Source organism: Doryrhamphus excisus, linkage group LG5 (genome assembly GCF_037039965.1).
Source record: "Doryrhamphus excisus strain RoL-2023G ecotype Guam linkage group LG5, RoL_Dexc_Guam_v1.1, whole genome shotgun sequence".
Lineage (NCBI taxonomy): Eukaryota > Metazoa > Chordata > Actinopteri > Syngnathiformes > Syngnathidae > Doryrhamphus > Doryrhamphus excisus.
The window spans coordinates 2,922,501-2,942,567 of NC_136361.1; the positions used below are offsets into that span (position 1 = coordinate 2,922,501).

A 20,067-nucleotide genomic window follows, 5' to 3' on the forward strand; every position below is an offset into this window, starting at 1 on the left:
ATTCATATAAATGATGAATGACAGGAAAAATGAACATCCATCCATCCATCCATCCATCCATCCATCTGATGTCACTTCCTGTCCAACAACAAACACAAGCATGAGTCTTATATATTTGGAAATGGGAGCATAAAGGTAACTATAGGGGTGCTAGTTCATGTGTAGAGGGCTCTAATATTGAAAATGTTGCGAATGTTTTCCCACAAGAAATCATATAAATACAATTCATCCATTTCAGAAAGCCAAAAATATGAACAAAAAATATGTTTTTTAATAGTTTTACATGAAGCAAAAAATTAGAAATTCATATAAATGATGAATGACAGGAAAAATGAACATCCATCCATCCGATGTCACTTCCTGTCCAACAACAAACACAAGCATGAGTCTTATATATTTGGAAATAGGAGCGTAAAGGTAACTATAGGGGTGCTACTTCATGTGTAGAGGGCTCTAATATTGAAAATGTTGCGAATGTTTTCCCACAAGAAATCATATAAATACAATTAATATATTTCAGAAAGCCAAAAATATGAACAAAATATGTTTTTTAATAGTTTTACATGAAGCAAACAATTAGAAATTCATATAAATGATGAATGACAGGAAAAATGAACATCCATCCAGCCGATGTCACTTCCTGTCCAACAACAAACACAAGCATGAATCTTATATATTTGGAAATGGGAACGTAAAGGTAACTATAGGGGTGCTAGTTCATGTGTAGAGGGCTCTAATATTGAAAATGTTGCGAATGTTTTCCCACAAGAAATCATATAAATACAATTCATCCATTTCAGAAAGCCAAAAATATGAAAAAAATGGTTTTTTAATAGTTTTACATGAAGAAAACAATTAGAAATTCATATAAATGATGAATGACAGGAAAAATGAACATCCATCCATCCATCTGATGTCACTTCCTGTCCAACAACAAACACAAGCATGAGTCTTATATATTTGGAAATGGGAGCGTAAAGGTAACTATAGGGGTGCTAGTTCATGTGTAGAGGGCTCTAATATTGAAAATGTTGCGAATGTTTTCCCACAAGAAATCATATAAATACAATTTATCCATTTCAGAAAGCCAAAAATATGAACAAAAAATATGTTTTTTAATAGTTTTACATGAAGCAAAAAATTAGAAATTCATATAAATGATGAATGACAGGAAAAATGAACATCCATCCATCCGATGTCACTTCCTGTCCAACAACAAACACAAGCATGAATCTTATATATTTGGAAATGGGAGCGTAAAGGTAACTATAGGGGTGCTAGTTCATGTGTAGAGGTTTTCCCACAAGAAATCATATACGTAAATACAATTCATCCATTTCAGAAAGCCAAAAATATGAACAAAAAATATGTTTTTTAATAGTTTTACATGAATAAAACAATTAGAAATTCATATAAATGATGAATGACAGGAAAAATGAACATCCATCCATCCATCCATCCATCCGATGTCAGGACTTCCTGTCCAACAACAAACACAAGCATGAGTCTTATATATTTGGAAATAGGAGTGATAAATAGTAGCCCAAAATAACACCAACAATGTTGCGACATGGCCAATGATCTTGCTATGCTAAACACATGTTCCAGGCTAAGGAATGATATTCATTAGCTGGGTGGTGGTGGTGGTGGGGGGGGTGTCCCCTTGTTTTCTGTGCTACTGTGCTAACGATAAGGTTGATTTGTTTGGCACTGTGTGGGATATAATAAAAGCCCCCCCAGGGGGGTCGTGAAAAAGAGCTATTTCAACCCTTCACGAGGCAAATAAATATCACAATAGCGCAAATTTGCATCCCTGCTGGAAAGCCAACAAAGTGAGATGGGGGGGGGGTTGAGGTTGTAGAACCTCCCCGCAGGTTTTAGAATGTTTACGGTGCTCGGCCCCATCACAGAAGGCTATCAATCCTCGGGGCTGTTCGATTACAACCTTTTAGCATACTCCAGTAAAATAGCATGTCTTCACTCCTTCACACACTCCCGCGGGGGCCGGGGGGCAGGGGGGGTGGAGATTTATGAGGTATGCTTGGCTTCGTCAAACCTGTCGTCCTTCAGGTCAGCGCTCCACAACCTTTTGGAACCCAAGAACCCGGCTTGTTTGTGTCAAAACCGTGACAGACTTGGGAGAAACCTAGTCTGGAGGTGCCCTCAAGGTTCCCTCAAGGTTCCCTCCAGACTTATGTATCAATGGAGACGACAAAGAAAAGCAACATATCTTCTTCTTCTGGGGTTTGTTTCCCACAGACGAGATGACAATAGCATGCTTTGTGTGTTTGAGTGACAGGCGTAGCGTGTTTTTAGCGTACGTTTTGCTACGGGGGTTTGTTTTGGTCGCGGTCAGCGTGGAAAATCCAATCTCATTGGATGCAAATGACAATAACTCATTTTCATCTTTTTATTCCAAACTAGTGTTTGATGGTTCGATCCAACTATCAGTACTTTTCCAAAAATTCCCACATTTAGTGTAATTTCATATTTTCTCGGCTAACTTTCCCATTGAAAATGAATTTATTTGATGCCCCCTACTGGTGAAAAATTATGTAACATTCTGTTTACATTACAGAGTGACATGGCTCAACCTTACGGTTGCTGGTTCGATCCAAGATCCAACTCTTTGGTTTGCATTTTTCCATTTTTCCAACATTTCCATTTTTAGAAAGTGTTGCCAACTGGTGAATAATAATTTTACATTCCGGTGGAATATGTATGGAATATTATGGAATATTGGTGGCCTTCCAAGCCAGTATTTGATGGTTCGATCCTACAAAAAAAGGAAAAATTCTCCAAAATGTTCCATAATTGAATATTTTCTCCCATTGAAAATGAATGGGCAATTTTGTGGCAACATGGCTCAGGCAGTCGCGTCATCCCCTCCTAACCTGATGGTTGCTGGTTCGATTCTCAGTCAGTGAAAAGTGTCGCCAACTGGTGAATAATAATTTTACATTCCGGTGGAATATTGGTATATGTGGAATATTATGGAATATTGGTGGCCTTCCAAGACAGTATTTGATGGTTCGATGCTACACATTTTGTCTAGAAAATACTCCCCCATTTCTAAACCGCTTCAGTCCATTCCAAACATCAACTATCAGGAGTTTTCCGAAAATTCCCACATTTAGTGTAATTTCATATTTTCTCGGCTAACTTTCCCATTTAAAATGATTTTATTTGATACCCCCTACTGGTGGAAAATGATGTAACATTCTGTTTACATTACAGAGTGACATGGCTCAACTTTACGGTTGCTGGTTCGATCCAAGATCCAACTCTTTGGTTTGCATTTTTCCATTTTTCCAACATTTCCATTTTTAAAAAGTGTCGCCAACTGGTGAATAATTATTTTAGATTCCGGTAGAATATTGGTGTATTTGGAATATTATGTAATATTATGTAATATTGGTGGCCTTCCAAGCCAGTAGTTGATGGTTCTATCCTACACATTTTGTCCAAAAAATACTTCTCATTCCGCAGGAATTTTCTGAAAAAAAGAAAAAATTCTCCATAATTCTCCAAAATGTTCCATAATTGAATATTTTCTATGATACCGATATTTTCGCAACGAAAATTCATGTGTGTGGCAACATGGCTCAGGCGGTCGCGTCGTCCCCTCCGAACCTGATGGTTGCTGGTTCGATCCTCAGTCAGTGAATAGATATATTCCAACAGTCATTCTACTTAAATGGCTTCCTAAAGTTCTTTTTAACGTTGATCTAAAACGACGGCCCAGCAAACAAACCATACTTTCCATCCTGGAAGCTGCTGTGATCATTTTAGTTGGATTTAGCTTCATTATCTGTGCGTCGGTGCGTTGCCCGTGTCTATTGATGTTTGGATTCAATCTCAATGTTTTTTTACGGTTGGGGTGTCCGCCTTAGGAGGTGGCGTTTGTACGCCATAGATTTTCTTGTTGATAGAGAATTTTAAAAAAAAAGTCTCAGTGGGATAAATGAAGTGGCAGATGTTGTGTGATGAACTTGATGGAGGTCTTTGAGGTCGTGTCGGAAAACTTGTTTGGTTTTCCACGCAACATGGAGATGTTCTTCGGAAGAAATCTTCCCCACACGCTCTATTTGTCTTTGTTGCAAATCGCTCAGAACGCCAGTTTTTGTCACCGGGACACACGTCTGCTTGTGCTTGCGTTTGGTGCTGTCAGTGGGGGGGGGGGGGGGGGGGTGCTTCCGTTGGAGATGTTGACAGGTGCGTCTGAAGAAGCAGGTGATGTGTTTTCCAGGTATTTTTAAGCGTGGGAATTTGGTAGAAATGCAGATTGGCTGGGCTTCAGATACAAAACCAAACTCCAATGAAGCTCGCCTTTAGGTTCTTTTTCCAACATGATAATAAAATTTACGGTGAATTAAACGCATCATTGCCAGCCTTCATGTAAACAGAGTTGGACCAGGTTAAAACTGTCAAATAACCAAACAGGAGACGAGCTGTCGTCAAAGCTCAGCATCGTCATTGGACCGGTCAAGGGTTAATGGTTCGGGCGCCATCAGAGCAGGCATGGAGGTCAGCGTCTTGTCTGCTCGCACGTCCGTCTTTTCACCACGCAACCGATTCCGGAGACACATTTTCACAACATACAGTGGTGTTGTGTCGAGTGTAGCGTGCAGAAGGTTATGTATCATAAGAAAATGTTCACATATGTTCTGCGTTATGCACGCATGGGTGGCTGCACACGCAGTTCAGTTCCCAATGTGAAAATGATAAATAGTTCATGGTGTTATATTTGTAAAAAAAATAATTTTTATGCTAAAATAAAATGTGTTTATGTTGGTATAGTTGTTTGGATATTTGAGTTGCCACAAAAGCCTGAAATGTAATGTAGTTGGGAGCTGATATTTTCCTGAAACTTACCAATGTTGTACTGCTGATTACTATTCATTCATTCATTTTCTACCGCTTATCCTCACAAGGGTCGCAGGGGGTGCTGGAGCCTATCCCAGCTGTCTTTGGACGAGAGGCGGGCCAGCCAATCACAGGGCACATATAGACAAACAACCATTCACACTCACATTCATACCTATGGACAATTTGGAGTCGCTAATTAACCTAGCATGTTTTTGGAATGTGGGAGGAAGCCGGAGTCCCCGGAGAAAACCCAACGCAAGAACATGCAAACTCCACACAGAGGGTGGAATCGAACTCGGGTCTCGTAGCTGTGAGTCCTATGCACTAACCACTCGGTTATATTTGTAAAGAAATTATTTTGATGCTAAAAAAATGTGTTTATTTTGATATAGTTGTTTGGATATTTGAGCCGACACAAAAGCCTGAAATGTATTCTAGTTGGGAGCTGATATTTTCCTGAAACTTACCAATGTTGTACTGCTGATTACTATCCATTCATTCATTTTCTTCGGCTTATCCTCACCAGGGTCGCGGGCATGCTGGAGCTTATCCCAGCTGTCTTTGGGCCACCCTGGACTGGTGGCCAGCCAATCACAGGGCACATATAGACAAACAACCATTCACACTCACATTCATACCTATGGACAATTTGGAGTCGCTAATTAACCTAGCATGTTTTTGGAATGTGGGAGGAAGCCGGAGTCCCCGGAGAAAACCCAACGCAAGAACATGCAAACTCCACACAGAGGGTGGAATCGAACTCGGGTGTCGTAGCTGTGAGTCCTGTGCACTAACCACTCGGTTATATTTGTAAAGAAATTATTTTGATGCTAAAAAAATGTGTTTATTTTGATATAGTTGTTTGGATATTTGAGCCGACACAAAAGCCTGAAATGTATTCTAGTTGGGAGCTGATATTTTCCTGAAACTTACCAATGTTGTACTGCTGATTACTATCCATTCATTCATTTTCTTCCGCTTATCCTCACCAGGGTCGCGGGCATGCTGGAGCCTATCCCAGCTGTCTTTGGGCCACCCTGGACTGGTGGCCAGCCAATCACAGGGCACATATAGACAAACAACCATTCACACTCACATTCATACCTATGGACAATTTGGAGTCGCTAATTAACCTAGCATGTTTTTGGAATGTGGGAGGAAGCCGGAGTCCCCGGAGAAAACCCAACGCAAGAACATGCAAACTCCACACAGAGGGTGGAATCGAACTCGGGTGTCGTAGCTGTGAGTCCTATGCACTAACCACTCGGTTATATTTGTAAAGAAATTATTTTGATGCTAAAAAAATGTGTTATAATTGTTTGGATATTTGAGCCGTCACAAAAGCCTGAAATGTATTCTAGTTGGGAGCTGATATTTTCCTGAAACTTTTGGTATGTCCCAGGTCTTTTCAGTCAAGCGTACTGAAAGGGTTGTTTTTGGAAAAATGGCTGGCATTGAATTGAGTTGGCCACAAAGAGGAGTCGAAGTAAGATATATAATGTTTATTACTCCAAATATTTCCACTGGATAATCCTACTGTAGTATCCAGTCGCAAACTTCCAAATAATTCCGTCTCCCAAACGCAGCAGCATGACAATACTGTAGCGTTCCTAGAAATGATCCGACTTGGTCCTGCCGTAAATGATGCGTCGGTGCAATTTGCTGCGGCGTAATTGGACGTGATTAAATATGTTGTACTTTTCCAGGTCCAAAATAGTACACGGTACGATAAGGTCAATTTGCCGTGTGTTGGATGACATGTAAAAAAAAAAATTTCCAGGTCTTATTTGCAGTTGCGAGGCAACGTCTGTGTACACGAAGGGAGAAATATGCACTATAAATAATTTTTTTAAGAATCAGGGTCTAAACGTCTAAAGACTTGTGGTGTCATTGGCAGGCATGGAGCCGTGGATGTTCCGGTTCAAGGCAGAGGGCACCGTGGATTACTCGCAGCTGACCTTTGACCCCGGCCAGAATGAACTGATTGTGGGTGCCAGGTAAATATAAAGTAAAAAGATTTTCTTTTTTCTTCTGTGTTTCCCTTTTCTTATCAATCATGTCGAATTTTAATGCGCTTCATTGGTGCGCCGCGTTAGGGTAACTTCTCCAGATGTCTTTGAAAGTTTGCCGACATACTCGGTGGATATAATAGCAAGTAATATCATAGGGGATGATGTCATTTTTAACAAGTGACTGTTTAAATTAGGATAGACTACCTCAAATATGTACTGTATATATATATTTATATATATATATATATACTGTATATACTGTACAGTGGGGAGACTAAGCAAAAAAAAAATAGATTCAGTTGAGTCTTCACTGCCGACTTTGAAGGGCTGTCAAGCGTCTTAGCGGCGAAAAGGTGATGAGCTCGGACGGCGGATGGCTGCAAGCTGGGTTAGACATGCTGGTGATAATGGAAGGGAAGACGGATCGATGCAAATATCAATACGGTCAAAGACAGAGACATGGCTGATGGCCTCGCTTCAGGAAGCCTGGCAGACCTCGGTGAGAGCGCGAACTATGAATATGTGCGCGTCGACGTGTGGGATCAATTCCATGAAAACGATCCAGCTATCATTGATTTTTTTTTTATGCTTATCTGTGTTCGGGTTCCGAATATCCAGTCTTCTAGGTCCAATTCAAGGATATCGAGTTGTTCCCTTTAGTATGTCACAGTTATGGGCATGCCTGGAACACCTTACCAGGGAGTTTCCTCCAGTTTCTGCTTCCGTCCATCCTCCTACGAAGCACCATCTATGAAATAAGCCACTACGCAGCCAGACATTTGCATTACTTCCTATGGGAAAACAAACTGCTTGGTTTTTCAGACATTTCGGTTAGCCTTCGGTTAGCCACAGAGCTCTGTGAGAGCGCTAACTATGAATATGTGCACGTCGACCTGTGGAATCAAATCCATGAAAACAATCCATCCATCCATTGTTTTTTTTTATGCCTATATGTGTTTGGGTTCCGAATATCCAGTCTTCTAGGTCTTCGGCCACGTTCCAATTCAAGGATATCAAGTTGCATATCAGACATAATCCTTCTAGTATGTCACAGTTATGGGCATGCCTTGGACACCTTACCAGTAAGGCGTCCAGGATCTGTTCGGAATATCCAGTCTTCTAGTCTTCAACCACGTTCCAATTCAAGGATATCAAGTTGCATATCAGACATAATCCTTCTAGTATGTCACTGTTATGGGCATGCCTTGGACACCTTACCAGTAAGGCGTCCAGATCTGTTCGGAATATCCAGTCTTCTAGTCTTCAACCACGTTCCAATTCAAGGATATCAAGTTGCATATCAGACATAATCCTTCTAGTATGTCACAGTTATGGGCATGCCTTGGACACCTTACCAGTAAGGCGTCCAGATCTGTTCGGAATATCCAGTCTTCTAGTCTTCAACCACGTTCCAATTCAAGGATATCAAGTTGCATATCAGACATAATCCTTCTAGTATGTCACAGTTATGGGCATGCCTTGGACACCTTACCAGTAAGGCGTCCAGGATCTGTTTGGAATATCCAGTCTTCTAGTCTTCAACCACGTTCCAATTCAAGGATATCAAGTTGCATATCAGACATAATCCTTCTAGTATGTCACAGTTATGGGCATGCCTTGGACACCTTACCAGTAAGGCGTCCAGGATCTGTTCCGAATATCCAGTCTTCTGGGTCTACAGCCATGTTCCAATTCAAGGATATCAAGTTGTTCCCAGATATAATCCCTTTAGTATATCACAGTTATGGGCATGCCTGGAACACCGTACCAGTAAGGCGTCCAGGATCTGTTCTGAATATCCAGTCTTCTGGGTCTACGGCCATGTTCCAATTCAAGGATATCAAGTTGTTCCCAGATATAATCCCTTTAGTATATCACAGTTATGGGCATGCCTGGAACACCTTACCAGTAAGGCGTCCGTGAGCTCCAATTTCCTCCAGTTTCTGCTTCCGTCCATCCTCCTACAAAGCACCGTCTGTGAAACAAGCCACTACGCAGCCAGACATTTGCATTACTTCCTATGGGAAAACAAACTGCTAGGTTTTTCAGACATTGCGGTTAGCCTGTCAGAGCTCTGTGAGAGCGCTAACTATGAATATGTGCGCGTCGACATGTGGGATCAATTCCATGAAAACGATCCCATCTATCCATTTTTTAATGCCTATATGTGTTCAGGTTCCGAATATCCAGTCTTCTAGGTCTACGGCCACGTTCCAATTCAAGGATATCAAGTTGTTCCCAGATATAATACCTTTAGTATATCACAGTTATGGGCATGCCTGGAACACCGTACCAGTAAGGCGTCCAGGATCTGTTCCGAATATCCAGTCTTCTGGGTCTGCGGCCATGTTCCAATTCAAGGATATCAAGTTGTTCCCAGATATAATCCCTTTAGTATATCACAGTTATGGGCATGCCTGGAACACCTTACCAGTAAGGCGTCCGGGAGCTCCAATTTCCTCCAGTTTCTGCTTCCGTCCATCCTCCTACGAAGCACCGTCTGTGAAATAAGCCACTACGCAGACAGACATTTGCATTACTTCCTATGGGAAAACAAACTGCTAGGTTTTTCAGACATTGCGGTTAGCCTGGCAGAGCTCTGTGAGAGCGCTAACTATGAATATGTGCGCGTCGACATGTGGGATCAATTCCATGAAAACGATCCCATCTATCCATTTTTTAATGCCTATATGTGTTCAGGTTCCGAATATCCAGTCTTCTAGGTCTACGGCCATGTTCCAATTCAAGGATATCAAGTTGTTCCCAGATATAATACCTTTAGTATATCACAGTTATGGGCATGCCTGGAACACCGTACCAGTAAGGCGTCCAGGATCTGTTCCGAATATCCAGTCTTCTGGGTCTACGGCCATGTTCCAATTCAAGGATATCAAGTTGTTCCCAGATATAATCCCTTTAGTATATCACAGTTATGGGCATGCCTGGAACACCTTACCAGTAAGGCGTCCGGGAGCTCCAATTTCCTCCAGTTTCTGCTTCCGTCCATCCTCCTACGAAGCACCGTCTGTGAAATAAGCCACTACGCAGACAGACATTTGCATTACTTCCTATGGGAAAACAAACTGCTAGGTTTTTCAGACATTGCGGTTAGCCTGGCAGAGCTCTGTGAGAGCGCTAACTATGAATATGTGCGCGTCGACATGTGGGATCAATTCCATGAAAACGATCCCATCTATCCATTTTTTAATGCCTATATGTGTTCAGGTTCCGAATATCCAGTCTTCTAGGTCTACGGCCATGTTCCAATTCAAGGATATCAAGTTGTTCCCAGATATAATACCTTTAGTATATCACAGTTATGGGCATGCCTGGAACACCGTACCAGTAAGGCGTCCAGGATCTGTTCCGAATATCCAGTCTTCTGGGTCTACGGCCACGTTCCAATTCAAGGATATCAAGTTGTTCCCAGATATAATCCCTTTAGTATATCACAGTTATGGGCATGCCTGGAACACCTTACCAGTAAGGCGTCCGGGAGCTCCAATTACCTCCAGTTTCTGCTTCCGTCCATCCTCCTACGAAGCACCGTCTGTGAAATAAGCCACTATGCAGCCAGACATTTGCATTACTTCCTATGGGAAAACAAACTGCTAGGTTTTTCAGTCATTGCGGTTAGCCTGGCAGAGCTCTGTGAGAGCGCTAACTATGAATATGTGCGCGTCGACATGTGGGATCAATTCCATGAAAACGATCCCATCTATTCATTTTTTATGCCTATATGTGTTCAGGTTCCGAATATCCAGTCTTCTAGGTCTACGGCCATGTTTCAATTCAAGGATATCAAGTTGTTCCCAGATATAATACCTTTAGTATATCACAGTTATGGGCATGCCTGGAACACCGTACTAGTAAGGCGTCCAGGATCTGTTCCGAATATCCAGTCTTCTGGGTCTACGGCCATGTTCCAATTCAAGGATATCAAGTTGTTCCCAGATATAATCCCTTTAGTATATCACAGTTATGGGCATGCCTGGAACACCTTACCAGTAAGGCGTCCGTGAGCTCCAATTTCCTCCAGTTTCTGCTTCCGTCCATCCTCCTACAAAGCACCGTCTGTGAAATAAGCCACTACGCAGCCAGACATTTGCATTACTTCCTATGGGAAAACAAACTGCTAGGTTTTTCAGACATTGCGGTTAGCCTGGCAGAGCTCTGTGAGAGCGCTAACTATGAATATGTGCGCGTCGACATGTGGGATCAATTCCATGAAAACGATCCCATCTATCCATTTTTTATGCCTATATGTTTTCAGGTTCCGAATATCCAGTCTTCTAGGTCTACGGCCACGTTCCAATTCAAGGATATCAAGTTGTTCCCAGATATATTACCTTTAGTATATCACAGTTATGGGCATGCCTGGAACACCGTACCAGTAAGGCGTCCAGGATCTGTTCCGAATATCCAGTCTTCTAGGTCTGCGGCCATGTTCCAATTCAAGGATATCAAGTTGTTCCCAGATATAATCCCTTTAGTATATCACAGTTATGGGCATGCCTGGAACACCTTACCAGTAAGGCGTCCGGGAGCTCCAATTTCCTCCAGTTTCTGCCTCCGTCCATCCTCCTACGAAGCACCGTCTGTGAAATAAGCCACTACGCAGCCAGACATTTGCATTACTTCCTATGGGAAAACAAACTGCTAGGTTTTTCAGACATTGCGGTTAGCCTGGCAGAGCTCTGTGAGAGCGCTAACTATGAATATGTGCGCGTCGACATGTGGGATCAATTCCATGAAAACGATCCCATCTATCCATTTTTTTATGCCTATATGTGTTCAGGTTCCGAATATCCAGTCTTCTAGGTCTACGGCCACGTTCCAATTCAAGGATATCAAGTTGCATATCAGACATAATCCTTTTAGTATGTCACAGTTATGGGCATGCCTTGGACACCTTACCAGTAAGGCGTCCAGGATCTGTTCCGAATATCCAGTCTTCTGGGTCTACGGCCACGTTCCAATTCAAGGATATCAAGTTGTTCCCAGATATAATCCCTTTAGTATATCACAGTTATGGGCATGCCTGGAACACCTTACCAGTAAGGCGTCCGTGAGCTCCAATTTCCTCCAGTTTCTGCCTCCGTCCATCCGTCTGTGAAATAAGCCACTACGCAGCCAGACATTTGCATTACTTCCTATGGGAAAATGGTTTTTCAGACATTCCGGTTTTCGTCTGACCCGTTAGAGATGAAAACCAGCCTCCACAGCACAGTGAAATATTGATCTTGCTTGTTTTTTTTTTTTTTTTTAAAGACAAAAATATAATACGACCTGATTTCCCTGCTTCATGTCAAGAAAATGTGAAATAGACTGTCGGTAATTTAAAAGTCACCAGGAGAAAATGATGGCTGTTCTCCCGGGTGTCCTTGTGGTAATATCGCCGGCCTGATACATTGTTGGTCAATACTAAATTATTTCTTTACCGGCGTATTTCCAGGAACGCAATCGCTCTTGAAGAGAGGCGAGTCAATGAAATCATTTGGCGGCTTGCTAAAGTCGAAGCGCTGGAGGCAAAGGAGGTGCAAAGTTTCAGTCAAAGCTGAGATTTTCTCTGGTCGGCTGCTTCGGTATTAAATACAAATCGTCAACACGCCAAACATTTAGCTCTTTTCATATTTCCCGATTCATCTTTAAAGGAACGCGCACCGAACTCATGAATTTCCAAGCAGTTCCTTTTAAACATGTTGACATCCTTGAAATAGTTTTCACGTTTCAACTTCCTGTTTACCTCCAGGATGAAAATCCCCCCTCGGAATATTCTCCGATTTAGATGTATTTATCTGGAATAACACACCTCGCTTGCTTCCCTCTGTTCCTTTCAGAAATCACCTCTTTCGTCTCAATCTGGAGGATTTGACACTGATCCAGGTGAGTGCAAACTTTCTTCCACACTCAGATCTTCTCTTTTGGAGGGGGCCTCCGTCTGCCCGCGCACTTTTATTCGCGGCGGAATCGGCATTTCCGAGCGTAACAAACACTTTGCATGCAAAATGGAGTTAGCTGCCAGCCCCCGTGACTTAAAGCTGTCGCGTTTTTTTTTGAAATAGCTTTACATTTCACACGTGGCGGCGCCTTCCCATCTGCCGGAGTGACAGCTGGATCGCTTGTCAGTGCTGCGGGTTGACACGCAAGGGAGGGAAAGAGTTGTTATATAAAGTCTTATCGCTTGTAATGCCCCTCCATGTGCAAATCCAATGTGGCGTATTCGTGACGCCGTGGAATTTCTTTCATATTCTGCTGCTATTTTCATTCACAACACTTTTGCTGAGCGGAGCGTGTTAGCTTCAGGGGTTCCGGCTTAAGCCGCTGTGTCCGGTGACGGAAATACGATTGGGATAGGACGGCTGGACTGTATCTTCGTTTTACCGGAACACAAACCGAACCTAGACAAAATGACAAAAAAGCAAGGTGCCCGTCATGCAGCCCTGGGGCACTCCACAGCTTGTGGATCATTTGTCATTGACTTGTGGCAAAAAAAAAAAACGATATCGAACTGCCAAGACCAGGGATCTTGGGTTCTAAAAGGTTGGTGACCACTGGTTTAGAGTATGTAACAGTTCGATGAGACATTGAAGAACAGACTCGCATGCCCAGACAACCATGGCTGCTTGAATCAGGTGATAGGAATATGGAGAACGTCTACACAAAGTACTGTGATACGTGTCATTATATGTAACACCTGAGCGTGTCTAAATACTTCATGTAAATTAGTAATGTAATGTAGTCAAAAAAATGTCAAAAAAAATGTAAAAAAAAAGTTTAAAAAAATGTCAAAAAATATCCAAAAGAACCGGGGATATAACATTCCCACTTTTGGACCGATTTTTTTTCATTATCATGTATTTCTGGTAAATTAGTTCTAGACCCGACCGTAATAAGTAGGAATATTTTTGTAGTTGAGGCATAGGACAACCTTCTAAATATGATTTTTAACATTATTAGAGCCCTCTGGACGTGATATAACACCCCTATAGTCACATTTACACTTCTATTCCCCAATATAGTAAACATAATAAGGCGTGCCCGTCATGCAGCCCTGGGGCACTCCACAGCTTGTGGATCATTTGTCATTGACTTGTGGCAAAAAAAAACGATATCGAACTGCCAAGACCAGGGATCTTGGGTTCTAAAAGGTTGGTGACCACTGGTTTAGAGTATGTAACATTTCGATGAGACATTGAAGAACAGACTCGCATGCCCAGACAACCATGGCTGCTTGAATCAGGTGATAGGAATATGGAGAACGTCTACACAAAGTACTGTGATACGTGTCATTATATGTAACACCTGAGCGTGCCTAAATACGTCATGTAAATTAGTAATGTAATGTAATGTAGTCAAAAAAAATGTAAAAAAATGTCAAAAAAAATGTCAAAAAAATGTCAAAAAAAGGTTTAAAAAAATGTCAAAAAAATATCCAAAAGAACCGAGATATAACATTCCCACTTTTGGACTGATTTAGTAGAGATACTCAATAGTTTTAGGCCACCATTAAATTTCTACAAGTACACACAATCTACACTGCAATAATAATATAATAATCATTATGATATTATTAATTAGCCTATTATTATTACTATCATTATTTTTCTTCTGATTATTACTAGCTGCCAGTAGTAAAATTAGTAGTAAAAAATCGTACAGTACTATTTTTTATCCACCCCCCGCCCCCGCCCTCCATTGCATAAATTAAAGTAGTAAAAGTAGTAGTAGTAGGCTAGTATTAGCTTGCTTATTGGCTTGTTTATTAGTCTGCTTTTGCCCTATTATATAAAATTTGTCGAACATTTAAAAAAAAAAAAAATAAATAAAATTAAATTTAAAAAATCTAGAAAAAATATCAAATTATTTAGGCGGGCTTAAGAACATTTTAGTAGGCTGAAGCCCCCCAAAATATGCCGAATGACTTTTTTATTATGTTGTTTTATTATGGTGGTCTTTCCTCTGCTTGTTTATCCTCATGTGGGATCCAATGGGAAACCCACACAAATAGAATCCATCCCAAGGGGAAACGTGAGGGTGAGTGTGTGTGTGTGTGGGGGGGGGGGGGGGGGTTGCAGTCCCAGTTAGCAGCTCAGTGACTTCCTTCAGGGTACCTGGCAGTGCTCAGGAACAAAACTGGCATCTCTCCAGCAACCGCTATTCTCCTGCAGGTGTCTCGTGGCGGGTTTACGGGCACACATCCTCCACTGCCCCTCGTAGCGCTAAACCTTTCAGGTCCTGCAGAGTTAGGATCCAGACTCGCTTTATTTGTTGGTGGGAGCAGGGAAAGGCGTCTTTGATGGGTCGGCGGGGCCTGATGTTTGCCATTTTATACCCCGGGAGAACCAGGACAGAGCCGGGGAAAGAGGTGGCAAGCAAGGCAGCAGGGGAAAGAGAAATGGCTCAGTGGAACAAAAACAAAAGAGCAAGGAGTCGTGTTGACGCCTGGAAAGGAAGATGAGAAAAAATGATGAAATGACATAAGAGGATAGGTTTGTTTGTGGAAAGAAGGAAGGAAGGAAGGAAGAGTCGGGGGGGTTTGGATGCATGCACATGCTTTTTTGAAGATCCGGCTTCCTTCATCATCCGTCCGTCTTTAATCCATCCTGCTCAGCGGGATTCAACAAGGAGATTTCCGCCAATCCCATCAATCAATGCCTCATTTCCAGACGGCAACTTGTTCACCTGGTCAGATGAAAGGAGGATCCAAGACCTTCTCAAACGGCTTCAACTCGGCTAGTGTCAGGAATAGCTTTTTTTTTTTTTTTTTACCTTTTATCTTTTTGGGGGGGCTTTTCAAGCTTTTTGCAACAGTAATTCAAACTATAAGAATTTATTTTTGAATGTTTTTTTAATATTATAAATATATACCTTTAGCTTTTTATATTGTGATTTTTTTTCAATGTTTTTTATATTTGTGTGAAAACACACCCATTAAAAAAACTATATTGCATTTATTTTTTATTAAATTAAAATATTTTTAATGTACATTTGTAATATAAAAACTTTTAAAAATGTTTATGTATTTATGATATTATATTTTATATTATTAAATATTTTATTTATTTTTATTAATTTATTTTATTTTAAAATAATAGATTTATTTTGCAATTTTATTTTATATTATGATTTTTTTTCAATGTTTTTTATATTTGTGTGAAAACACACCCATTAAAAAAACTATATTGCATTTATTTTTTATTAAATTAAAATATTTTAATGTACATTTGTAATATAAAAACTTTTAAAAATGTTTATGTATTTATGATATTATATTTTATATTATTAAATATTTTATTTATTTTTATTAATTTATTTTATTTTAAAATAATAGATTTATTTTGCAATTTATTGATTAAATTAATTAATTTATTTTACAATAATTTTTTCAGTTTACAAGAAAATATTTTAAAAATATATTTTATATTTTTTATATTAAAAACTTAATATTTGTATGTATTACGACCCGCCCATTTGTGCTTTATATACAAAAGCACATATAAAAAATATAAACATGTCATAATACGAGATTACATTTTTCCAACCCTTCGAAATGACACCACTGTGGACAGTAATGGAGGAAGCTGGCTTCGGACCACCAACCCTCCCGCTCTCCTGCCGCCCTTTTTATGTACCCTTTTTAAAATGACCGGTGCGCTCGCACCTGCTTTGCATTTGACTGCAGCAGATTGTCTGAGTCGGGCGGAAGAGTGCTGAATTTTAAAGAGCGCAGGTGCTCCTCTGACATTTAACACCTTTTCAAGTATTTGCTTTCCTTCTGTGGTTTCTCGTCTGCCTTCAAACGGGATGCATTCAGATTTGATGGGCTCCCTCGCTCGATTCCCATATTTAAAACTTGAATATTGGATTCATTGTATTCAGTGCCTGTTGATCGGACTCAGGGTGGCATCGGGCAATAGTACGCTCCTTGGCCACACAATTAGGTATAGGGATGCCCGATGAGACATAGGACAACCTTCTAAATATGATTTTTAACATTATTAGAGCCCTCTGGACATGATATAACACCCCTATAGTCACATTTACACTTCTATTCTCCAATATAGTAAACATAATAAGAGAAAATAAGACACTTAAGACATAAATAAGACGCTTGCTCGTGTGTGTTTTCGCAAATGTCTTCCTGTGTGAGCGGAGCGATCAGGAAGTGATGTCAGGGGTTCATGTTTGGTTGTAGTTCTAAATACGTTTTTTTTTTTTTTTTAGCATAATTTAGAGCCCATGTGAGTGTGAATGGTTGTTTGTCTATATGTGCCCTGTGATTGGCTGGCGACCAGTCCAGGGTGTACAACGCCTCTTGCCCATAGACAGCTGGGATAGGCTCCAGCATCCCCCGCGACCCTCGTGAGGAAAAAGCGGTAGAAAATGAATGAATGAATGAATGACTTTAGAGCCCTTTAGACATGAAATAACACCCCTATAGTCACTTTTACACATTTTAACCAATATCGTATACATAAGAAGTGAAAACAACACATACATAAGACGTATTATAGCCTCAAAAATTCCTTTTTCATGTACTTTTAATCGGGTAATCTTTAATCATCAATTAATTAATCGATTAAATTCAATGAATAAGTTGCAGCAACATGTTTGGTTGTAGTTCTAAATATGTTTTTTTTAGCATAATTTAGAGCCCTTTAGACATGAAATAACACCCCTATAGTCACTTTTACACATTTTAACCAATATCGTATACATCAGAAGTGAAAACAAGACATACATAAGACGTATTATAGCCTCAAAAATTCCTTTTTCATGTACTTTTAATCGGGTAATCTTTAATCATCAATTAATTAATCGATTAAATTCAATGAATAAGTTGCAGCAACATGTTTGGTTGTAGTTCTAAATACGTTTTTTTTTTTTGCATAATTTAGAGCCCTTTAGACATGAAATAACACCCCTATAGTCACTTTTACACATTTTAACCAATATCGTATACATAAGAAGTGAAAACAACACATACATAAGACATATTATAGCCTAAAAAATTCCTTTTTTCATGTACTTTTAATCGGGTAATCTTTAATCATCAATTAATTAATCGATTAAATTCAATGAATAAGTTGCAGCAACATGTTTGGTTGTAGTTCTAAATACGTTTTTTTTTTTTGCATCATTTAGAGCCCTTTAGACATGAAATAACACCCCTATAGTCACTTTTACACATTTTAACCAATATTGCATACATAAGAAGTGAAAACAAGACATACATAAGACATATTATAGCCTCAAAAATTCCTTTTTCATGTACTTTTAATCGGGTAATCTTTAATCATCAATTAATTAATCGATTAAATTCAATGAATAAGTTGCAGCAACATGTTTGGTTGTAGTTCTAAATACGTTTTTTTTGCATAATTTAGAGCCCTTTAGACATGAAATAACACCCCTATAGTCACTTTTACACATTTTAACCAATATCGTATACATAAGAAGTGAAAACAACACATACATAAGACGTATTATAGCCTCAAAAATTCCTTTTTCATGTACTTTTAATCGGGTAATCTTTAATCATCAATTAATTAATCGATTAAATTCAATGAATAAGTTGCAGCAACATGTTTGGTTGTAGTTCTAAATACGTTTTTTTTTGCATAATTTAGAGCCCTTTAGACATGAAATAACACCCCTATAGTCACTTTTACACATTTTAACCAATATCGCATACATAAGAAGTGAAAACAACACATACATAAGACATATTATAGCCTCAAAAATTCCTTTTTCATGTACTTTTAATCGGGTAATCTTTAATCATCAATTAATTAATCGATTAAATTCAATGAATAAATTGCAGCAACATGTTTGGTTGTAGTTCTAAATACGTTTTTTTTGCATAATTTAGAGCCCTTTAGACATGAAATAACACCCCTATAGTCACTTTTACACATTTTAACCAATATCGTATACATAAGAAGTGAAAACAAGACATACATAAGACATATTATAGCCTCAAAAATTCCTTTTTTCATGTACTTTTAATCGGGTAATCTTTAATCATCAATTAATTAATCGATTAAATTCAATGAATAAGTTGCAGCAACATGTTTGGTTGTAGTTCTAAATACGTTTTTTTTTTTTTTGCATAATTTAGAGCCCTTTAGACATGAAATAACACCCCTATAGTCGTTTTTACACATTTTAACCAATATCGTATACATAAGACATATAATAGCCCAGGAACCTGAGGTTAGATGCTCGTTAAGTTTTGGACAGTAACCGAAATATTCGGGAAAATGTGGCCTCGAAACGGGATCACACGGGATTCGAACCGCCGTGGTGCATGACGTCCCAATTTTTACACAAATTGAACTCGGCAACTGAACTGATTTTGGACCTATATCCAATATAAATGTCCGATCGGGGCACCTTTACTACTGGTACTACTCATGGTACTACACTGCTACTTCGTTGGTACTACTAGGTTTACCTCATGAATTGTATTGTAAGCTGCTGGTTTTTCACCCATTTTTATAAGACTTGTATGGAATGTGTGGTGCAAAGTGTGGAAAATGATCCGAAAGGAGCGCCGCCATACGCTTGTCTTGGCGATTTCACCCCATAGCAGTCAGCCAGCATCAGCTTTGTGTTTGAATTTAAAGGATAAGCCGCTGCGTGTCCAATGAGCACGGTTACATGTATTACATATTTATGACAGCCGTGACGCCGTTTGTCACGTCAACACAACACGTATCCTTTGTAGCTTGGGGGGGAACCTTCGGAGAACTTTTATTGAGGGTATATTTATTTGGATGGAGTCCTGAAAAGGTACTAACGCAAAGAAAGAAAAGGTACAAACAGACGTCGAGATTTCGGAATAGTTGAAGTGGCGAAAGTAAGACCCCTGCCTTCGGTCGGGATGATTGGAGTTGACATCTGCTACTTTCCATGCCTGAAGTGGTTTTTCTCGCTTCCAACCCCCACGCTTCCTTATCTCCAAAACCCTGACAAGAGCAACGGGAATGTTGTTCTTCTCCTTGGCCCACTTTGAACCAGAAGAACTACGAGTTTGGTCAACTTAGAGGACATCCAACAGCCAGTATATATTTATATATTCTCAAGGGAGCGTCCCAGACGTCAGTAAAGTGGAACCTTAGGGTTAACATTGAATATGGATGCCGACATTTTTCTTGTCGGGTTATTAATGCACCGTGTG

General features: G+C 39.9%; 1 protein-coding gene across 3 annotated transcripts in view; it reads left to right on the forward strand.

Annotated features, from left to right (window-relative positions):
- Nucleotides 1-20,067, forward strand: part of sema5a (sema domain, seven thrombospondin repeats (type 1 and type 1-like), transmembrane domain (TM) and short cytoplasmic domain, (semaphorin) 5A) — a 158,531-nt gene that overhangs the window by 61,806 nt on the left and 76,658 nt on the right. For all 3 annotated transcript variants that reach the window (XR_013627373.1, XM_078790583.1, XM_078790584.1), the window contains 2 exons: nucleotides 6,767-6,866; nucleotides 12,722-12,767. Coding sequence is in view for 2 of the 3 variants with exons in the window: in XM_078790583.1 (XP_078646709.1) it covers nucleotides 6,767-6,866; nucleotides 12,722-12,767 (146 nt within the window). In the remaining variant the exon portion in view is untranslated. The remainder of the gene's footprint in view (nucleotides 1-6,766; nucleotides 6,867-12,721; nucleotides 12,768-20,067) is intronic.